The sequence below is a fragment of the Bubalus bubalis genome, chromosome 11, assembly GCF_019923935.1.
Source record: "Bubalus bubalis isolate 160015118507 breed Murrah chromosome 11, NDDB_SH_1, whole genome shotgun sequence".
NCBI classification, from domain to species: Eukaryota; Metazoa; Chordata; class Mammalia; order Artiodactyla; family Bovidae; genus Bubalus; species Bubalus bubalis.
This window is the reverse complement of record NC_059167.1, coordinates 91,255,862-91,275,658: the sequence shown is the minus strand read 5'-3', so window position 1 is coordinate 91,275,658 and position 19,797 is coordinate 91,255,862. Positions and strand designations below refer to the sequence as shown.

General features: G+C 35.3%; 1 protein-coding gene across 1 annotated transcript in view; it reads right to left on the bottom strand.

The window, feature by feature from the left end:
• Window positions 1-5,137: 5,137 nt before the first annotated feature.
• The window catches only part of GPR137C (G protein-coupled receptor 137C), a 55,307-nt gene continuing 40,647 nt past the window's right edge, over window positions 5,138-19,797 (bottom strand). The window contains exons 4-7 of the mRNA XM_006073821.3: window positions 9,576-9,725; window positions 7,729-7,854; window positions 7,441-7,559; window positions 5,138-6,537 (exon numbers count right to left, since the gene is read on the bottom strand). Coding sequence (XP_006073883.1) covers window positions 6,360-6,537; window positions 7,441-7,559; window positions 7,729-7,854; window positions 9,576-9,725 — 573 coding nt within the window. The 3' untranslated portion in view covers window positions 5,138-6,359. The remainder of the gene's footprint in view (window positions 6,538-7,440; window positions 7,560-7,728; window positions 7,855-9,575; window positions 9,726-19,797) is intronic.

The window sequence follows — 19,797 nt, the reverse complement described above, 5'->3', positions numbered from 1 at the left end:
GAATTATTTTGCTATTTTGATTGGCTTATTTTGGTGTGTAGAAAGATACAATGATAATTCAAGGGTGTAAGGGGTTTCTAAACAGTGTGAAAAGTTGAATAGATTTATATATTTATTCTCATAGTACTTTCCCTGATTCTGAGTAAAAATTTGGGGAAACTTTTTATTTTTATATAATTTCAAATTTATAGAAATGTTTCCAGGATAGTATCAGTACAAAGAACTCTTTTACCAGATTCCTTAATTGTTCATATTTGCTTTCTCGCTCATGCTATCTCTGTATATATACACGCATATACTATTTTTTTCTCTTGAAGAGTCAGTTATAGGCATCATGTCCTTTGAACCATGTGTAATATGAATAATGTTTCAATGATTTTTTTTTTTCAGGAAAAATATCTGCAACTATATACTACTATAAGCCTTAGAATAAGGAATCATTTTGAGTTCCAATCTAAAATTCTTTTTTGAACTTTGTTACCCTTTTTATGCTGTATAGTTATAGGCATAAAATTTTGGGGTTTTGCATGTGATATTTATTTCTTTCTTCTCCCCATAACTAAACTGTAATTTTTAGAAGTCTTCATTAAGGAAAGATCTTCAATGATAAAAATATTTGAAGGGGTTTAGGAATTTATAGCACATGGTAATTGTAGGAAAAAAGGAAGTGCATACCTCAAAGTTATGGGCTCTTTCTGTATGTCTTAGCAGGTATATCAGGTTGAGATGTAACATTATTAATAAAGCAGGGTTTATTTATATAATGGCTTAGAAATGCTACTTAACACTACTGTATACTTTTTGTTCTTTATGTCCCTACGGCCTGATACAGTGTCAAGCACATAGTAGGTATCCAATAAATATTTTTTGAGTGAATGTATGAAAATGTATTCAATATATTTAAGTTAATTATCACAGAACTAAGTTTAATAATATATGTCCTATTTCCTTTCCCCCCTAATTTGAATAGGGCAGGAAAAGAAAGATATTTAACCTACTATAAAGTCAGTATTCTTAGAGACTCAAAAGACTATGAAATGAGCACCAAATATAGAAGTGTAAAGACATTTGTGGTACTCTGAAAATTTGGTAGAGGGGTTTAAATTTATTTTAAAATTATTTTGCCTGTGTAACTCTCTAACTCTCATCTTATGCCCCTACTCTCTCTCTTTTTTTAACAGCCAAACTTTTGGAAAGAATATTCCTGCCTTCACTTTGTCCCCCTCCACTTGCTCCCTTAACTGAAATTTGGCTTTTTTTTTTAGTAGCTAACAATCTTGTCTTTTGAAGTCTAAATCCCAATTCTAAATCTATGGTTTGGTTCACAAGCCATTTCTTACTTGACTTTTTTTCTGCATTTGACACTGTTGACAGCTCCTCCTTTAAAAATCTGTTTTCCACTAGGTTTCTTGTATTTCCCTCACTTCTGAGTGCCTCTTTCCATGTATTCTTTAAGTTATTCCTTAGGCTTTTATTCCTGCTGTCTTCAGCACCACCACTTCTCACTCTTGAGTCCTTCCAATTCAGTGATCTCTTAAATCCGTACCTTTAGCCCAAACTTCTCAGACCATCTTCCTTCTATGCATCTTCACTTGGTTGTCCCACAGACACCTGTGTGTATCTTAAAAAGTTATTCTGCCCCAAACCTACTCTTATGCCTATGCTCCTTCCTTTGGTTAATTTTAGAACCATCATCATCTACATTCTCTAGGCTAACCTCCCACTCCCCTGTCCAGCCAGTGTCTAATCTCTATGGATTTTATTTCCGTATCTCTGATATATCACTGTCTTTCCATTTTCATTGCTCTTCCCTAAAGTACAAACCTTTTTCCTTGCACCCAACCTGTCTCCTCTCTTTTGCTTCACAGTGTTACCAAAGTGGGCTTTCTAGAAGCACTCTCACAATGTTACTCCCTGCTTAACACACAGTGAATTCATGAACCTTTAGGAGGAAACCAAACCTCTTTCCTTGGTGAACAAAGTACTCTGATAGGGGTCTTTCTGTTTCCCCCAACCTCATGTTCTGCTAAAACAGACTTGGAATTCTTCAGATGCAGCATCGTCAGGCCTCCACACCTTGGTGCCTGCTGTTCTCTATCAAGTGCCCTAGCCATCCTTCCCCACCTGGGAAATGTCTATGTACCCTTGCAGGCCCAGCACAGCGGTCACTTCTGTGAATCCGCCCTTGCTCCACCCAAGGAGGATCGTCTAAGTTCTTCTGTGTCACCACTCTAATTACAACCTACCTCTACCACGTCACTTATTGTACTGTATTGTTTTTGTTTGTAAAGTCTCCTTTCTAGAATGTGAGCTCCTTAAGAGCAGGAAAAGGGACTTCATCCATGTTTGCATCTCCACAGCATAGTTTCTGGCATATGAACACTTATTAAATGTTTGTTGAATAAACTGCTTTTAAAACGACAACTTTATTATTGCTAGTGATCATACCTTCACTCCAAATATTCTTCACAGTAAATCAATAGGCGCCCAAGGATTTCTGGACTTTAGGTGATCAATAAAGCTTCTGAAACTATATTAGAAATTTGGTGTGGTTTTGGCAAGTTATGAAAGGGGCCTATTATGGAAAAAATGGTAAGAACTCTTTTTTCAGGGGAAAGTATTACTGAAGAATTTCTTGAATAATCAAAGAAAAGCTGCCCAGAATTATGAGCTAGATAAATTTCTACCTGTTTAAGAATCTAAGGGGAAGGAGAGAGGTGTTGTAAGTTCTTTCACACAAGGATTTTTCTTAGCTTAATGTTTCAATAAACATGTACTATCTAATATGGTCTTCCCAGGTGGTGCTTCCCAGGTGGCGCTAGTGGTAAAGAACCCACCTGCCAATGCAGGTAGACGTAAGAGACGCACGTTCAATCCCTGGCTCAGGAAGATCCCCTAGAGGAGGGCACAGTAACCTACTCCAGTATTCTTGCCTGGAGAACCCCATGGACAGAGGAGACTGGCAGGCTGTAGTCCATAGGGTCACAGAGTCAGACATAACTGAAGCAACTTAGCACTTACGCACATACTATCTAATAACATTGGTATTTTAAAGTATGGTATTTCATATCAAATTAGTGTGTAATACTAATTAGTGTACAGCTAATGTCGTACATGGTTATCTCAATGTTCAGTACGTACAGTTATCCACATATACAATAGTTCGACTTTAGATTTTTCAACTTGACAACAGTGCAAAAGCAATACACATTTGATAGAAACTGTACTTCCACTTTTGAATTTTGGTTTCTCCCCCCAGGCTAATGATATGCAGTACGGACCTCTCTCATGATTTGGGGCATGGCAGCACCACAGCACCCGCTCAGCCACGCAGTCACAAGGGTACACAACCCATACCCAACCATTCTGTACCGAATACAACCATTTCGTTTTTCACTTTCAGTACAGTGTTCAATAAATTCTACATGATATTCAACACTCTGTTACAAAACAGGTTTCGTGTTAGATGGTTGTGCCCAACTGCAGTTTAATATAAGTGTTTTGAGCATGTTTAGGGAAGGCTAGTCTAAGCTGTAATGTTCTAGGCCAGCTGTATTCAATGCATTTTCACTTAGGACAAGCCAAGGAATATCTGTAATGACAAGCTCACTTAAAGTAAACTGTCATTTGTAACTCTACGTATTTTTCTCTTTCCTATGGTAGGCTTCTTATCCTTACATGACAGAAACTCAACGGGTGTAGTCTGTTAAAAGAGATTAAGAAAACCCGACCTCCAAATAAAAGCACAAACACTTTTATTTTTAACAGTAGTGTTTTGTTACAACTTAGTGAAACAAATAAATACATTCATTGGCCACAGCTATACTTTTATAACCAGTTTGACACTGATTTTATAGCTGAGAAACACTTAAACAATAAAAAAGGCAGCTATGCTTAAAAAAAAGCCACTTTAGCTATAAATTACATCTTTCATAAAACTACTACCAGCTATAATGAGTGGCAAGAGTTTCAAAATTAATGACCGTCCAAATGAAACAATAAAAACAAGTACTGCTAATCACTGTAGAATTACACACTTAAGCAATGAAATTCTCTTTTCTAGTTAGTGAACCAAAAAGAAGGTTTGAAATTGTCATCATGTGCTTCAGTGCAGGATGAACAGGGGATCGATAGCCCTTTGATTTGATAAACAACTCCTTCTTTCAAGACCAGACTTAAAGTGCTCCTAGTGCTTTGAAATTTTTAAGCAAAAACTGGGCCAGAAGCTTACCTTTCTTTGTCTTTGGTGATTTATTGTGGGAGATGTCTTTAAGGAGACAAATGGAAGAATTCAGGTTCCCTGGTCAGGGATAAGAAATTTACAAATCTCAGATTTGAAAGAATCAACTAATGCAACTGAAAAAACCAGGTTATTTTATCTGAAATATTTTTTAAAAAGTAATCCTCACTTATCTGGTCAAATAGGAGCATTATGTAGGGAAGTCTGGGGAAGCTTTCCTAGAAAAAATGTATCACTTTGAACTCCAAGGATTAACAAAGGCAACACATCTTCTTAGATAGCTTTAGATAATTAAATACCTAACATTATTAAGACAATAAATAGTTGGCATTCTGAAAAGAAACCCAGTAACTGAAGTTGCAGTAAAAATACACTCAGGTAAGTGCACAGTATGTTGTCCTGTTACAATCTATAAATTCTATACTATAAATTTTATAAATCCTAAGTGACATGTATAAGTTTATGATTTGCACTGAATTCAGAATTTTTTTTGTACTATAAAAAGATTAAATTTCTTTGTCTGTGTACCAGCTTCCAAAGAGATCAAAAGCATTAAAAATTTCATTTTTTTCTTGGGGTTTCACTTACTGTTATACTTCTGTGAAGTTACTGAATCAATCAAAAAGTTGAAAGATGTTTTATGTAAGAGCAGAAAAAGAACTTTCTAATCAAAGTAAAGACAGAAAAAGACAGTTGTATTAGTTCCAGTTCTGAAGAAATAGATTAGCAAATAACCGTATATAGTCATCTTTAAGCATGTTGTGACAACTTCCCAATGTTGCCTGTTATCTTGGGCTCTTGAGGTATTTAGCATCTACTTTTTTCCATATAGACACTGGTAGAAAGTGCATTTTAAAATTCCCTATCACTTTAGCCTACCATATATATATATATATATTTTTTAGATCTAAGGACGTTCAAGACAGTTTTAATGTAATTCTAAAAGTACTCCAATATTGTTAACCACTGGTTTTTATACTTACCTAGTTAGTACCTTCACATAAGTTGTTCATTTAGTCTAGTGCTGGGATTAATTTGAATTAATTTGGCTTTGCCCATATGCAGGATATAAAAATGAAAACTAAAGGAAAAATTATATGTATTACAAAGTATTGCACTTGAGTTCACTGCAATAACATATCATGATTTAATTTACCTGAGGTTAATCCTGATTCATAGGAATAATAGGTAAGATTTGCTATATTTTATTTCAGCTAATTGAATGCCTTTGAAAATGTATTCATGTTTTAACTTAGAATTGTATATTTTCTGAATAATTCTTAAATGCATCTGTAAACTTTAGTCCTAAGAAGTTTCTATCAATATCTCCCTACACAAAAATTGCTGTTGTTTTCTTGAAGAATCATGCTTAAACTACTGCATTATCTTAACCATACAGAATAATCACTTGACCAATTCTACTCAAAGTAGCCACATAATTTTGATTAGTATACTTTGCTCTTGAAGAAATGACTGTGGCTTTCCAAAGAACACTGCTGGTCCTCACTGTAAAGGATTATAGTATCATTTCTTTAAAATGATTGAATAATTTCAGTTAGTACTGTACAATCATGCTTAAAAGAACTATCTTCAATGATTACATATTTTCAATAGATCTTTCAAAAGAATGATATGTTTCTATGCCTTCATTCTGTGCACTGTTCACACTATAAACTTTATTGGGTAAGAATTCCACATGGAGTACACTGCTGAATATACAGGCTTTGATTTTTGTAGGGAAACTGCCTCCTGATTTGATGTACAACATAACATCCCAGTGTGAACACTGGGTATGACTTTGGGGACTGCAGTGTACTCTTTCAGAACAAAGATAAAAGTGCAAATATGCGTTTGATATTCCAAAGTCAGGATGTATGGAGGCCATCGAGTCCCTTAAGATCTAATCCTTCTTTTCTCTGGCTCCAAATTTTCCATTGTACTTCATTTTACCAGGTCGAGGTCAAAAGTAACAGCTGTGTCCTCCACTGGACTCAGCCACATTTCCAGGCTTTGTTTTCAGTTGTAACGGATAATGGAATGTTTATGCAGATGGAATTTAAACACACTGAATATACACATTCATGAAAAATGATTGAAGAATCACAACTTGATGATGCCATCAGTTTTGTGGTGTTACGTATAAGCTCTGGTGACTGTTCACATCTAAGTTACTACAAGTAAAGAGCAAAGGAGCAGTGTCCGTCAGAGGTCCATTCAGGTGGGGAGAGACGGTGTAACTGCTGCTGCCACAGCCAGTCATGGTGCCGTACCAGCCCAAACCTTGTGAATTTGATAAACTGCAAAAAAGGGGCAAAAAAGGACTGTGATCAGGATATAATAACTCATGCTAGCACTTCTAGTTTTGAATGAATTATGTTCTTCACCAAATAATGGCTTTCTACAAAATTCAATAACTTATATCTAATATCCTTGATTCTATATCACATATTAGAAAAGAATGAATAAATACCACTCAAAATTAGTAGAACTTGATTATCAGATAATAATAATAGTAACATAGTGCTTATTATGTGCTGTGCTTTATTCTAGGACATACATATGTATGCTTACACACACATGCACTCAGCCTTCACAACAATCCTTTCAGATAGGTTCTATTATTATCCCTATTTTACAGATGAAAAACAGACAAAAAATTGAGGTTAAGTAACTTGTCCAGATGAAGTGAGGATTATAGAAAATGCTGTATCAAATTCAAAGCATTATTTAGTGTGCATTAAGGCTTCCTCGGCACTGATACCAAAGCTAATGGGATGGACTTGTAATGATTTTGGAACAAGGAGGGCACTGAAGATTTCTTATAGCAGCTAAGCTTCCCAAGAGTTTTATTTAGAGTTTCTCTGTGCAATTTGAACAGCATAGTAGATATGGCAACATATATAATAGTATTTCTTCTCTGCTCACCAACCCCTATCAGCTTTGAATTAACAAGGGATCCTGAAATGAAAGGGTGCCATTTTAGCCCCAAAGGCATTTCTCAAATAAAGGTAATATATGGACTTAGAAGCAGATGATAATTCTTTATAGTACAGGTCTCATCATGGGTTTAACATCTACTGTTCTACGCGCCAATGTTAAATGATCTTATTTATTGACATGTATCAGCAAATCACCCTTTTCATATTTGGGTTAAAGCTTTTTTAAAAAAATCTATGTTGGTACCAATTCAGTGCAACTACCTTCCTTCTCTTGAACTTCCCAGTCTTGGCAAGTCGTCATCACTATCATATCGCCTCGGATTGTCGAAGAAGTATGCTCTGGAGCTATAACTGTGACTGTTTATCATGCCGGCAGGTGCCTGCGAACAGTGTAGTAGATAGAATATGCAGATTTACTTTTCAACTAAGAAAGGAGGCTGAGATCTATAATCCTTTTTAGTCTTTGCCAAAAATAGAAAATCAATATAAATGTTCTATTATTTTTAAAAATAAGGAGAACAGGCATTAGGTAATGTTATGATATCATACCAAATTCTGGTTTAATCTCTGTGCCCGGAAAAACAGTACCACTGACCATGCTGGCACATGTTCCCACAGAAAGAGGACCATTCCAAATACAATATACTCTTCTCCACTTATGTCTTTTACATGAGCCTGTGAATAGAATATGGTCGAGCAGTTTTAAAATCAGTCTTACATGTAAGGAATCACCCTCCACAAACAACTTGCTCCAGGTAGGGTAACTTAAAAGATCAACTTACAAGCACATAGAACTCTAAATTAATTTTCTATATTTTATGGCTTCTCATGTAATGATATTTATCCTTTAAAGATCATAAAATGCTTTGATGTTAAGTAGAATAAAGAGGTATTAACTTTTTCAACACATCAATTTATGAAAATATTTTTAACACATGGGTAGTGGTGTGGGTGGTTTAGGTCCCGTAGTCTGAGGAGGGTTATAAATGAGACTACAGGTTCCAGCTGCTCCAAAGGCAAAATAATCGCACTTACCCTGAGTTACACCTGTAGAGAAATGTAACATGCAAGTCACTCAGCTCTGTTGCTATTTAAAAATATGCTTTTGGGCTTAAATTCCATGTTGAATTTGTTTCTATTCTAATAAATGTGGGGAAAGAGAAATGGGAAAAGGAGTGAAGGGAATCTGCCACACAGAACCAAATGTGAAAATTCCTTCTTTGAAAGATAATTAAAATCCTGATAAAACAGCATTCCAGGATGCTTAAATTCAGTACAAAGCTAAATTAATATAAATAAAGACATGACATGCACCTAGGTCAGGCTACTTCTAGCAGAAGGATGGAGAATGCTGGGAGGTCAGATATGCACAGCAAGCGTGCCAGGAGTCACTACAGAAAACACCTAGACACCCAAGGAACTATGAATGCACTCCCATTTTCAAGACTGATAATGCCAAATTTTCATAAAAGTCATACATCTAAAACTGAACCAAATATTTAGGTTATATATAGTTCTTGGGTAAGAGAGAATTAATTTCATCCTAGCAAATTAAAGACATAACCATATTTACTAGCTAATGACAGAATATCAACTTATAAAGAGATACTTAAACACTATCCTTTACAAATTAGTAAAGCAGAGACATTACTTTGCCAACAAAGGTCCGTCTAGTCAAGGCTATGGTCTTTCCTGTGGTCATGTATGGATGTGAGAGTTGGACTGTGAAGAAGGCTGAGCGCCAAAGAATTGATGCTTTTGAACTGTGGTGCTGGAGAAGACTCTTGAGAGTCCCTTGGACTGCAAGGAGATCCAACCAGTCCATTCTGAAGGAGATCAGCCCTGGGATTTCTTTGGAGGGAATGATGCTGAAGCTGAAACTCCAGTACTTTGGCCACCTCATTGGAAGAGTTGACTCATTGGAAAAGACTCTGATGCTGGGAGGGATTGGGGGCAGGAGGAGAAGGGGACGACAGAGGATGAGATGGCTGGATGGCATCACTGACTCGATGGATGTGAGTCTGAGTGAACTCCGGGAGTTTGTGATGGACAGGGAGGCCTGGCGTGCTGCGATTCATGGGGTCACAAAGAGTTGGACACGACTGAGTGACTGAACTGAACTGAAAATAGATTTATGACCAATAGATTTAATACACTGTTAATATTATTCACAAAAAGAAAATAAAATATTACTTTGGGAGAAGTTCTCTCTGAAGAATGATTTCAACTGCTACATATGAATGAGAATTTTTAAACATAGAACTTTGAAGTATGATTACTGATAGTGGCTAGAGATTCCATAAAAGTGTTTGTAAGTCAAAGACTCAAAACATTCTCCTAGTCAGGCTAACTTCATTATCATACACTCAGATTTGCAATAAATGTTAGGTTCTTACCTTATCTGAAAGATTATCCCAGCCATAATTAAATGGACTTTCTAATGTATCCTGAGATATGGTGATCACCACCAAATTATAACATGCTCTTGAAGAGTACAGAAGAATGACCACAGAGCCTACGACAACAGTCTGGCATAGAGACATACCCTAAAAGAAATAAAAGTCATCATCCCAACAGTCTGCACATTTATCATGATATACATTGTCCACATACAATATAGTCACCTCTTGCAATGCACCCCTAGAAAACACTGAGTGAGTGCCAGTTGAAATCAACTGTTGATTATCATGCTTTACAATTCCTATTTTTAGAACCACTTGTGTTTCAACTACCCTGTTAATACATTTAAGTTCTTTGTCAACTTGCCCAGCAGCAGCTGGAGGAAGATTTTGTTCGGCCAAGGTTACCTTACTCCTTTAAGTAATATATGAATAAACAAGTTGGCAAATGATCGATGTTAATCAGAGAGGTAGTTTAGGCACAATGAGAAAAGAATGGGAGATAGAAACATTAGTGCATTTGATACCCTTAATTTCCAATAAGAAGCAAAATTAGAATAGAAACACAATTCCTGTACTATTTGCTTTGTTCTATTAGAGCTGATGTTAATCCTCTGTTGATATTGTTATGTTGATGACAAAATGATGCAGGCACCCAAATGCACTTCCAAATCCAAAGTATTTTAATACTAAAGCTTTCACCATTTCCTGAAATACAGAAAGAAAGCCTTACATAACAGTGGTTATAACACTGGTTGTAACAGTGGTTGTCAACTGGAGTGTGTCTATTGGAGAAGGGTGTGGTATCCACCTTTGCAGAGATTCTTAGCCTGAAATATTTGAATACAGTTGGTTTCCTTTGTAATCCTATTTATCTTAAAGACATTATTCTGAAAAGTGACACAATTGCCAAACGTATATTGTGAGAAACACCTAATGTGGTGTTTTGGAAGTTTGTGTTCTAGTGTCACAATGATTAGCGGAAATGATGGCATTCACCACACAAGGGCCAGGGCTGCTGGATGACTGACAATTTACAGGAGAGTTCTCCACGTAGGAGAATTATCTGACCTTCATAATGTCCCCATGTCCTCTTGGACATTTATGAAGATGAAAAACTTATCCATAATGATCTGAGCCAGAACCTAAATCTGTTTTAAATATAAACAAAGTTAATGCTTACACAGTTTTAAATAGATGCCAACATATCCAGAAACACACATAACATGTAAATCGAGGGAAATTTGTCCTTTGTTTTTTGTTCAGACCTTTATCAAGAACAGTCAAAAATTCCAGAACGGTATGAAAGTGCCAGCAGCACTGCTTGTGGTATGCAGTGCACAAGAGCACACCCGGGACAGTCTGCACGTATCGTCTCCTTCACGGTTCCTGTGTGTGGATACAAGCATCCGACCACTGTAGCATACCCTCAGATCTACACATTCAAATATTTATTAATTACTTTCCTTTTATTTTCTCCTTAGATTACAATTAGGGCAATTGCACTGAATTTTTGAAGTTATGTGTGTATGTATGTTAAACAATCTATTAATTTCAGCATAGAAATAGGTGATGAAAATTTATGAGGTTTCAATGGGTTTGATAGGATTGAAAAATATTATTATAACTGACATCCTCGTAAGAACAACACATTTTTAGAGGTGAATGAGAAGAAAGCAAACTTAAAGATGAAATATATCTTGAAAGATTTTGGGATAGCAACAGCATATCTTCTCTGATCTAACTCACTATTACAGCAAAAAGTATGTGTGAAAATAAAATCCTAGCAAGATTAAATTTTTTAATCAAGACTAAGCTTTTCTACAATGTGCATTTTTACTGTGCATATTTATTATGAATCAAAAAAATGTTGCTAATAAAAAGCTAATCTAAAAGCAATCCAATTTCCATTTTAAAAGTACTATTTTATTACAGAAAAGTTAAGTAACAAGAAAAGTTAGAATGCTATAAGCATTATCATCCTTTAATATAACCATAAGTAAATTTATAGTCACTGCTTTAAGAAATACTATGACTGCTAAAAGTAATAACATCTTATAATATGGAGTTTCTCTACTTACACTTGTAAATATTATAAAAAACTGCAAAGAAGTGTGAGCAAAGAATAGTATCAGAGCAATTAACAAAGCAAAATTGCAGCCAAATTACATACTTATAATAGAGAAAGAAGTCCACCAATTTAGAAAAAAAATTAAGATTCTTCCCACAAAGTATAGGGTCATAAAACAAAAGAAGGATTCAGCCACATGGAAAGTTACAGAAAATTTTTCTAAATCGAATAGTCATGACAAACAATTCCACTCAGGAGCAATCCTCAAAGAATGATTCTCCCTTCCTCTACCTCAGACATTTACATACCACTGTTTTAGAAATTTCACACTTGACAAGTACAGAAGAGTTAGATCTCACTCCAGTATGCTTACCATTAACTAGAGTTCAGTATTTGTTTATAGGTACTTTTAGGACACAGATATGTCGATACCTCAACTTACCATTCATTGAGTCTTGACAACTGGTGTATACAAATAAAGAACATTACCATCACTCTCGAATGTTCTCTGACATCCGTTACCCACCAGCCAACCCCTGAGACACAAATACTGCCCTGCTTTTGTTTTTACTACAACTTAGCTGGCGTACTCTAGAACTTCACATAAATGGAATTATAGAATATGAACTCTTGCATAGGTATCACGCACTCAGCGTAACGTTTTGAGATTCATCCATGCTGTTGGATGTACCAGGAGTTAGGTCTTTGCACTGCTGAGGTGGACAACTATGGTGACCAGCTCCTGGTTTGCTCAAAAGTTTCCTAGTTAAAAAAACTTTCCTAGTTTTAGCACTGAAAGTCACGTATTCCAGAAATCCTTTGAGTCCCTGGCAAACCAGGACAGTTAACCCCACTAATTCTACTGTATAATTAATTACATGAATTTGTTTATATGATAATTTGTTTATTCACTTTTTCTGTTGATGGACTGTTTCTGTGAATGTTCTTACTCAAATCTTTTTGTGGACATATTTTTTCGCTTTTCTTGGGTAAATACCTCAGGATGGAATTGCTAGGTCATGTGATAGGTTTAAGTTCAGCTGTATAAGAAACTGCCAGATCTTTCCCCAAAATGGATGTACAATTTTATATTTCCAACAAAATATGAGAGTTCCAGTTGTTCCAATTCCTAGATAACATTTGGAGTTGTCAATCTCTTTAATTTTAACCATGCTGTGGATATTTTGGTTTTAATTTGCATTTCCTCAGATGACTAACGATACTGTGTTTATTGGCCATTTGTACATCTTTTGTGAAAAGTCTGTTTATATCTTTGACCATTTTTAAATTGGGCTGTCTTTTTAAAAATTATTGAGTTGTAGACAGTCCCTGCATGTACTGGAAATGATTCCTTGTCAGATGTATGCATTGCAAATATTTTCTTAAAGTCTGTGGTTTGCCTTAGCATTTTCTTAGTCTTGCCTTTTGATGGGAAATTTTAATTTTGATTAAGTCTAATTTATTATTATTCTTTTGTGATTACTTTCAATGACCTGCTTAAGAGATCTTCTAAAGGAAATTAGTCCTGAATATTCATTGGAAGGAATAATGCTGAAGTTGAAACTCCAATACTTTGGCCACCTGATGCGAAAACTGACTCATTGGAAAAGACCTTGATGCTGGGAAAGAGTGAAGGCAGGAGGAGAAGGGGATGATAGGGGATGAGATGGTTGGATGGTATCACTGACTCAATGGACATGAGTTTGAGCAAGCTCCGGGAGTTGGTAATGGACAGGATAGCCCCCAGAGTGCTGCAGTCCACGGGGTCACAGACAGACAGACATGACTGAGTGACTGAACAGAACTGAAGAGATCTTTGCCTGTATCCAAATTGCAAAGATAATCTCTTATGTTTAGTTTTAAAAGCTTTAGACTTTTTTGAATTATATTTAAATTTGTGACCCATTTTGAATTTTTGTGTGTATATGAGATGCAGCTAGAGGTTCATTTTATTTCATGTGGATATCCAGTTGTTCCAGCACCATTAGCTTTCCCTTTGAATTGTTTTAGCACCTTTGTCAAAAATCAAGATTACTTAAGTGTGGATTGTTTCCAGGCTCTCTATTATGTTTGTCTTCGTTTTAATTACTATGGTTTTACACTAAGTTTCTGGAGAAGGCAATGGCACCCCACTCCAGTACTCTTGCCTGGAAAATCCCATGGACAGAGGAGCCTGGTGGGCTGCAGTCCATGGGGTCGCTAAGAGTCGGACACGACTGAGCAACTTCACTTTCACTTATCACTTTCATGTATTGGAGAAGGAAATGGCAACCCACTCCCGTGTTCTTGCCCGGAGAATCCCAGGGATAGGGGAGCCTGATGGGCTGCCATCTATGGGGTCACACAGAGTCGGACACGACTGAAGCAACTTAGCAGCAGCAGCAGCACACTAAGTTTCAAAGTCATGTGGTCTAACTCTTCTTTTTCAGAATTACCTTCTGCATTGTTCACTACAATAACCGTTAGCCACATGTATTTACATAATCACATTTAAACATGTTAAATTAAAAGATCAGTTCCTTTGTAGCACTAGCCCTCTTTCAAGTGCTCAATAGTCACATATTGGCTAGTACAGATATAGAATATTTTCATCCTCACAGAAAGTTCTATTGGAAAGCACTACTTTTTAAAGTATTTTAGGTCCTTTGTATATCCATATAAATTTTAGAATAAATTTGTCAATTTCTGTTTTTTAAAGCCTCAAGGTACAATTATAATTGGGATTGCATTTTATTGATCTTTTATGTGGAGAACTGTCATCTTGAAAATACTATATCTTCTAATCCATAAATAATGGTCTTCAATGATTTAGATCTTTAATTTCTCTCAGTAATATGTAGTAGTTTTCAGTATAGAGGTACTGCTTGTTTTTCGCAAAATTGATTCCTAAGTATTTTGGGTTTTTTATGCTATAGAATTGCTTTTTGAATTTAATTTTCAAACTGATTATACCTTCAATTACATATGAAAATCATGTAATTTTGCATTTTGACTTTGTATCCTGAGTACTTGCTATATTCATGATTCCTCGGGATGCTCTACTTAAACCATGTTATCTGCAATTAGAAAGTTTTCTTTTTTTTTTTTTTTGATGGGCTAAGTGGTTTTTAAAAAATATTAACTTATTATAATTGGAGTATAATTAGTTTACAATATTGTGATGGTTTTTGCCAAACATCAACATGAATCGGCCATAGGTATACATGTGTCCCCCCATCCTGAATCCCCTTCCCGCCTCCCTCCTCACCCTATCCCTCTGGGTTGTCCTATTATACAGAGTGAATTAAGTCAGAAAGAGAAAGTCAAATACTGCATATTAATGCATGCATATATATGGAATTTAGAAACATGGTACCGAAGATCCTATATGCAGGGCAGCAAAGGAGTCATAGACGTAAAAAACACTTTTACTTCTTAATTTCTAATTTTATACCTTCTGTTTTTGTTTTATTGGACTATTGAATAGAAATGGTGAGAATGGACTTTCTTGCTTTGTTCCCAACCTTAAGGGTAAAACATTCAATACTTTCAGTGTGACACAGATTGCAGGTTTTTTAGAGATGTCTTTTATCAGATTGAGGAACATTCCTTCTATTCCCTATTGGCTTTAAGTTTCATTGCGGTTATTTTTAAATCATGAAGGGTGCTGAATTTTGTCAGATGTTTTTGCTACATCTATTCAAATGATTATTTATCTTTTCTCTTTTGTTCTCTCAATGTAGTGAATTACATTGACTGACTGATTTTCAAATGTTAAACCAATGTTGCTCGATTCTGTATCTCTAAGTACAAGAGATTATGTGTGTGTGCTCAGTCACTTCAGTCATGTTCAACTCTGTGTGACCCTATGGACTGCAGCCTGCCAGGCTCCTCTATCCGTGGGGTTATCCTGGCATGAATATTACAGTGGGTTGCCATGCCCTCTTCCAGGGGATCTTCCTAACCCAGGGATTGAACCTACATCTCCTGAAGCTCATGAATTGGGACTGAGCATAGGGCTCTAAAAGCTCCAACTATGATTGTGGGGATTTTTATCCCTTTGTTTCTTACTACCTGGTAAGTTCCTCCTCTTTATTCCTACTATTTGGCTTCATATACACATCTATTATTTTTATGTGTTTGATGAATTGTAGCTCTTTATATTTCATAATATTCTTTGCTTAACTTTTATATCTGGTAATACCCTTTGTCTTGACAGTTCTTTTGCTTAATATTAAAGTGCCTTCCTCGGAGAAGGCAATGGCACCCCACTCCAGTACTCTTGCCTGGAAAATCCCATGGATGGAGGAGCCTGGAAGGCTGCAGTCCATGGGGTTGCTAAGAGTTGGACACGACTGAGCAACTTCACTTTCCCTTTTCACTTTCATGCATTGGAGAAGGAAATGGCAACCCACTCCAGTGTTCTTGCCTGGAGAATCCCAGGGACGGGGGAGTCTGGTGGGCTGCCATCTATGGGGCACACAGAGTTGGACACGACTGAAGTGACTTAGCAGCAGCAGCAGCAAAGTGCCTTCTTACACTTATTGAATGAATAGTATATTAGCTTCCTTGTTCAACTTATATCTATTTAAAGGGCCTTCTGGAAGTCAGAGTATAGATGGGTCTTGTTTTTTTTTAATTCATTTTGACAGTCTCTACCTTTTAACAGGAGTGTTTAGTCCATTAACATTTAATATAATTAGTGATATGTTTAAATTTAGGTCTTACATTTTACTATTTGCATATTTATTTGTTGTTCCTCTATCCATTATTTTCTGCATCTTTTGGTTAATTGAATATCTTTTAGAACTCCATTTTAATTTATCTACTGAACTTTTAACTATACTTTTCTATTCCTTGTTGTTTTCTTTTTGCCTTAAGTGGTTGCTCTAGGGTAGCAGTCCTTAAAGTGTGGTCCTGGGATCTTAAAAATCAAAATCAAGATGATTAAAAACAAGAGTACTAAGATGTTATTTGCCTAATATATTTTCATTCTCTTTTGTAGATACAGCAGGGTTTTCTAGAGGCTTTATGATATGTGATGGTATCAACACTCTGTATGCATGTGTGTTCTTGTGTTTTCTATTAACAGATTCCTGATATAATAGACTTAGGGTATAAATACATTCATTTTCAGAGATTAAGTCAGCTTGTTCTCTGTATCTTTATTGGGTTCTTGTTAATTTTCTTTAGTTATACCTGATATACCAGCTAAAACCTCACTATTATCAAACTATTAGGTTTATTTTCTTTTTTGGCAATGCCCATAACATGGCATGTGGGTTCCTAGTTCCCAACCGGGGATCAAACCCATACCCCCTGCAGTGGAAGCATGGAGTTTTAACCACCAGACCATCAGGGAAATCCCCAAAAAAGTAGTTATTCTGAAATCCTAGAAGAAAAGAAGGGAAAGGGGGATTTCCATGGTAATCCAGTGGTTAGGACTTGATGTTTTCACTGCTGTGGCCTGGGTTCAATCTCAGGTAGGGGAACTAAGATCCAGCAAGCCACAGTGTATAGCCAAAATAAAAAAAAATGAAATCCTAAATTTTTCCTTGTATCTACATGGCAGCACAACAAGAATAGGTACAATTAATATGTTTGTTTCATAATATTTAAGCATTTAAATAAAAACTTAAAATATTAAATTTAACATTAAACTCATTTTAGAAATTAATCACATTTTACTCTAAAATGAAAAATTACAATTCTTTTCATATTTAAAAATGGATTATTGGCTTAGGAATGGGGACTTATCTTTTTATTGGTACAAAGTTTCAGTATGGGATGATGAAGATGATCTGGAGATGGACAGTGGTGATGGTTACACAACAATGTAAATGTACTTTATGTCCATGAACTGTACATTTAAAAATGGTTAAAATGGTAAATTTTATGTTATGTATATTCATTAGAATAACAAATATTTTTCTCTACACACAGCTTCTCTGTTTACTTCTAAGATACTGAGAAAGTAGAAAGTGTTAGAATTCTCTGACTCAGTGAAGAAAGAAATCTATATAAAGTAACTGGGTGAAACTGATTTCCTGTTTTATCAAATGAAATGCAATGAAAACTACCTTTCAATAAGTTTTATAAACGTTAATAATTTACCTTATTGTCTTTTGCGACAGAACATTATGTCCAAGTTAAGCTGCAGCATCATTTTGAGATCAATCATTCAGAGATTAAAGCAAAACAATTGTAATTGTAAATGCAGGTGTGGTGAGCATTTAAATTCCACAAATTGTTTTTATAACTTTCCAAACTAGAAATTAAGAAACCATTCAGGCATTTTATAGGCTAAGTTGTTACACTGCATTGGGTGGCAAACCAATCACAATAGCTGAGAGACTAGTAAAGCCTTGAAAAGTTAACATTGCTGAATGCCTCCTGGATGAAACATGCATTACCATTTTCCAAGATAGAAATTCACTGATTCAAAGATTTAACTAAAAACATAGTGATTTAATGTCTTATCAATAGATGTGTTACTATTTTTGCCTTAAAAATAAATAAATCTGATAGAGCAGGACTAATTTTGTTTGTATTCATCTGGTGTCAGCACCAACTAATCATACAAGAAGATACTCTTCTGAAATGCCTGAGAAGTAGTACTGAAATATTCAAAGTGTTGAAAATTCTTCTGACCATTTATCCTGGGCCAATTGCGGTGATAATCTCACTAATGGTACAGAAACAGTCGAGGGTAAAACTGTGGGCTATAGCACAAAGCAATGCAGTGGTACCAAACAGTATTGTGTTCTTTACTACTATGTACTCCCAGTTAAAAAAGAAAGTTCATTTAAGAATATCCCTGATGAAACAGTGAAAATATTTATTAAGTATTGACCCCCCAGTACCTATCTATTTACTATTCTGTGTGATTAGATAAGATATGCACTGAAGTAATTCTTCTGTATACTGAAGCACAGTAGTTGTCTTGAGGAGAAGCACTTATGTGGTGGTGGTTTGACTTGTGAGCTGAACTTGTGAGCCACTTTTTTCATGAAATCCCATTTTCTACTTGACAGACAGCTATGACTATCAAGCTATCATTCAGACTTGGTTAATAAGCATACTTCTGTTTGCAAAAATAAATTAAATGAGCCTGTCATGTCAAAGAAAACATCTAATAATATTTATTGCCAATGATGAAATATGAACTTCCAAGTGAAAATTAGAATTTTTGAAAACTTGTAAGTACCTGTATCCGCTGTAAGACTGGCAGTTTCCCAAACTTAAATACTTTCTTTGATGAGGCTGGTGGTGGTATTAACAAAAGTGATTCTGGATATTGTCTAATGAAATGTATCAACATTTTGAAGATCTGTGACCACTTTTCCTATGATCAATGCATGATGTTATAACTCATTCAAAGTGTAAGACAGACCAATGGAGAGTACAGAAAGTTCACTAATATGGCTTTAGATTCTATATGGCAACTAACCTTTAAGAAACCTCCACTTCAGAGTTTTGGTGTAGTATTAAAGAAGAATATCCACAATTATCTGAAAAGGCTATTTAAATTCTCCTCCATTTTCCAACTACATATATGTGTGAGGATGGATTTTCTTCATATACTTCAACCTAAACAACATATCACAACAGATTGAATGCAGAAGCAGACATGAAAATCCAGATGTCTTCTATTAAGTCAGACATTAAAGAGATTTGCAAAATGTATAACAATGTAAATCTTTTCACTAACTTACTTTTGTTTTGGAAAATATAATTATTTAGCATAAAAACATTTTATTCATGTTAACATAGAATAGATTTATTATTGATATTTTAATGAATTAATAAATGAATATTTTTAATTTCTCATTTTTTCTAAAATGTATATATAGGTATATATAAGTTATATAAACACAATCTCTTTGGGGTCCTCAGTAATTCTTAGTATTGTAATGGGATCTCAACACCAAAACGTTTGAGAATCACTGCTCTAGGGATTATAAAATATATCCTTAACTTTTCATAGTCTAAATAATTGTTAATATTATACCACTTGATGTAAAATATAAGAACCGCAACAATATAGGCCCTATCCTTTATGCTACAGTGCTGTAGTTGTTCTATATACTATGCCGAGAATTATGTATTATACCTACACACCTAAGCCTCACATTATCATTTTTGCTTTGCACAGTCATATTTATTTTA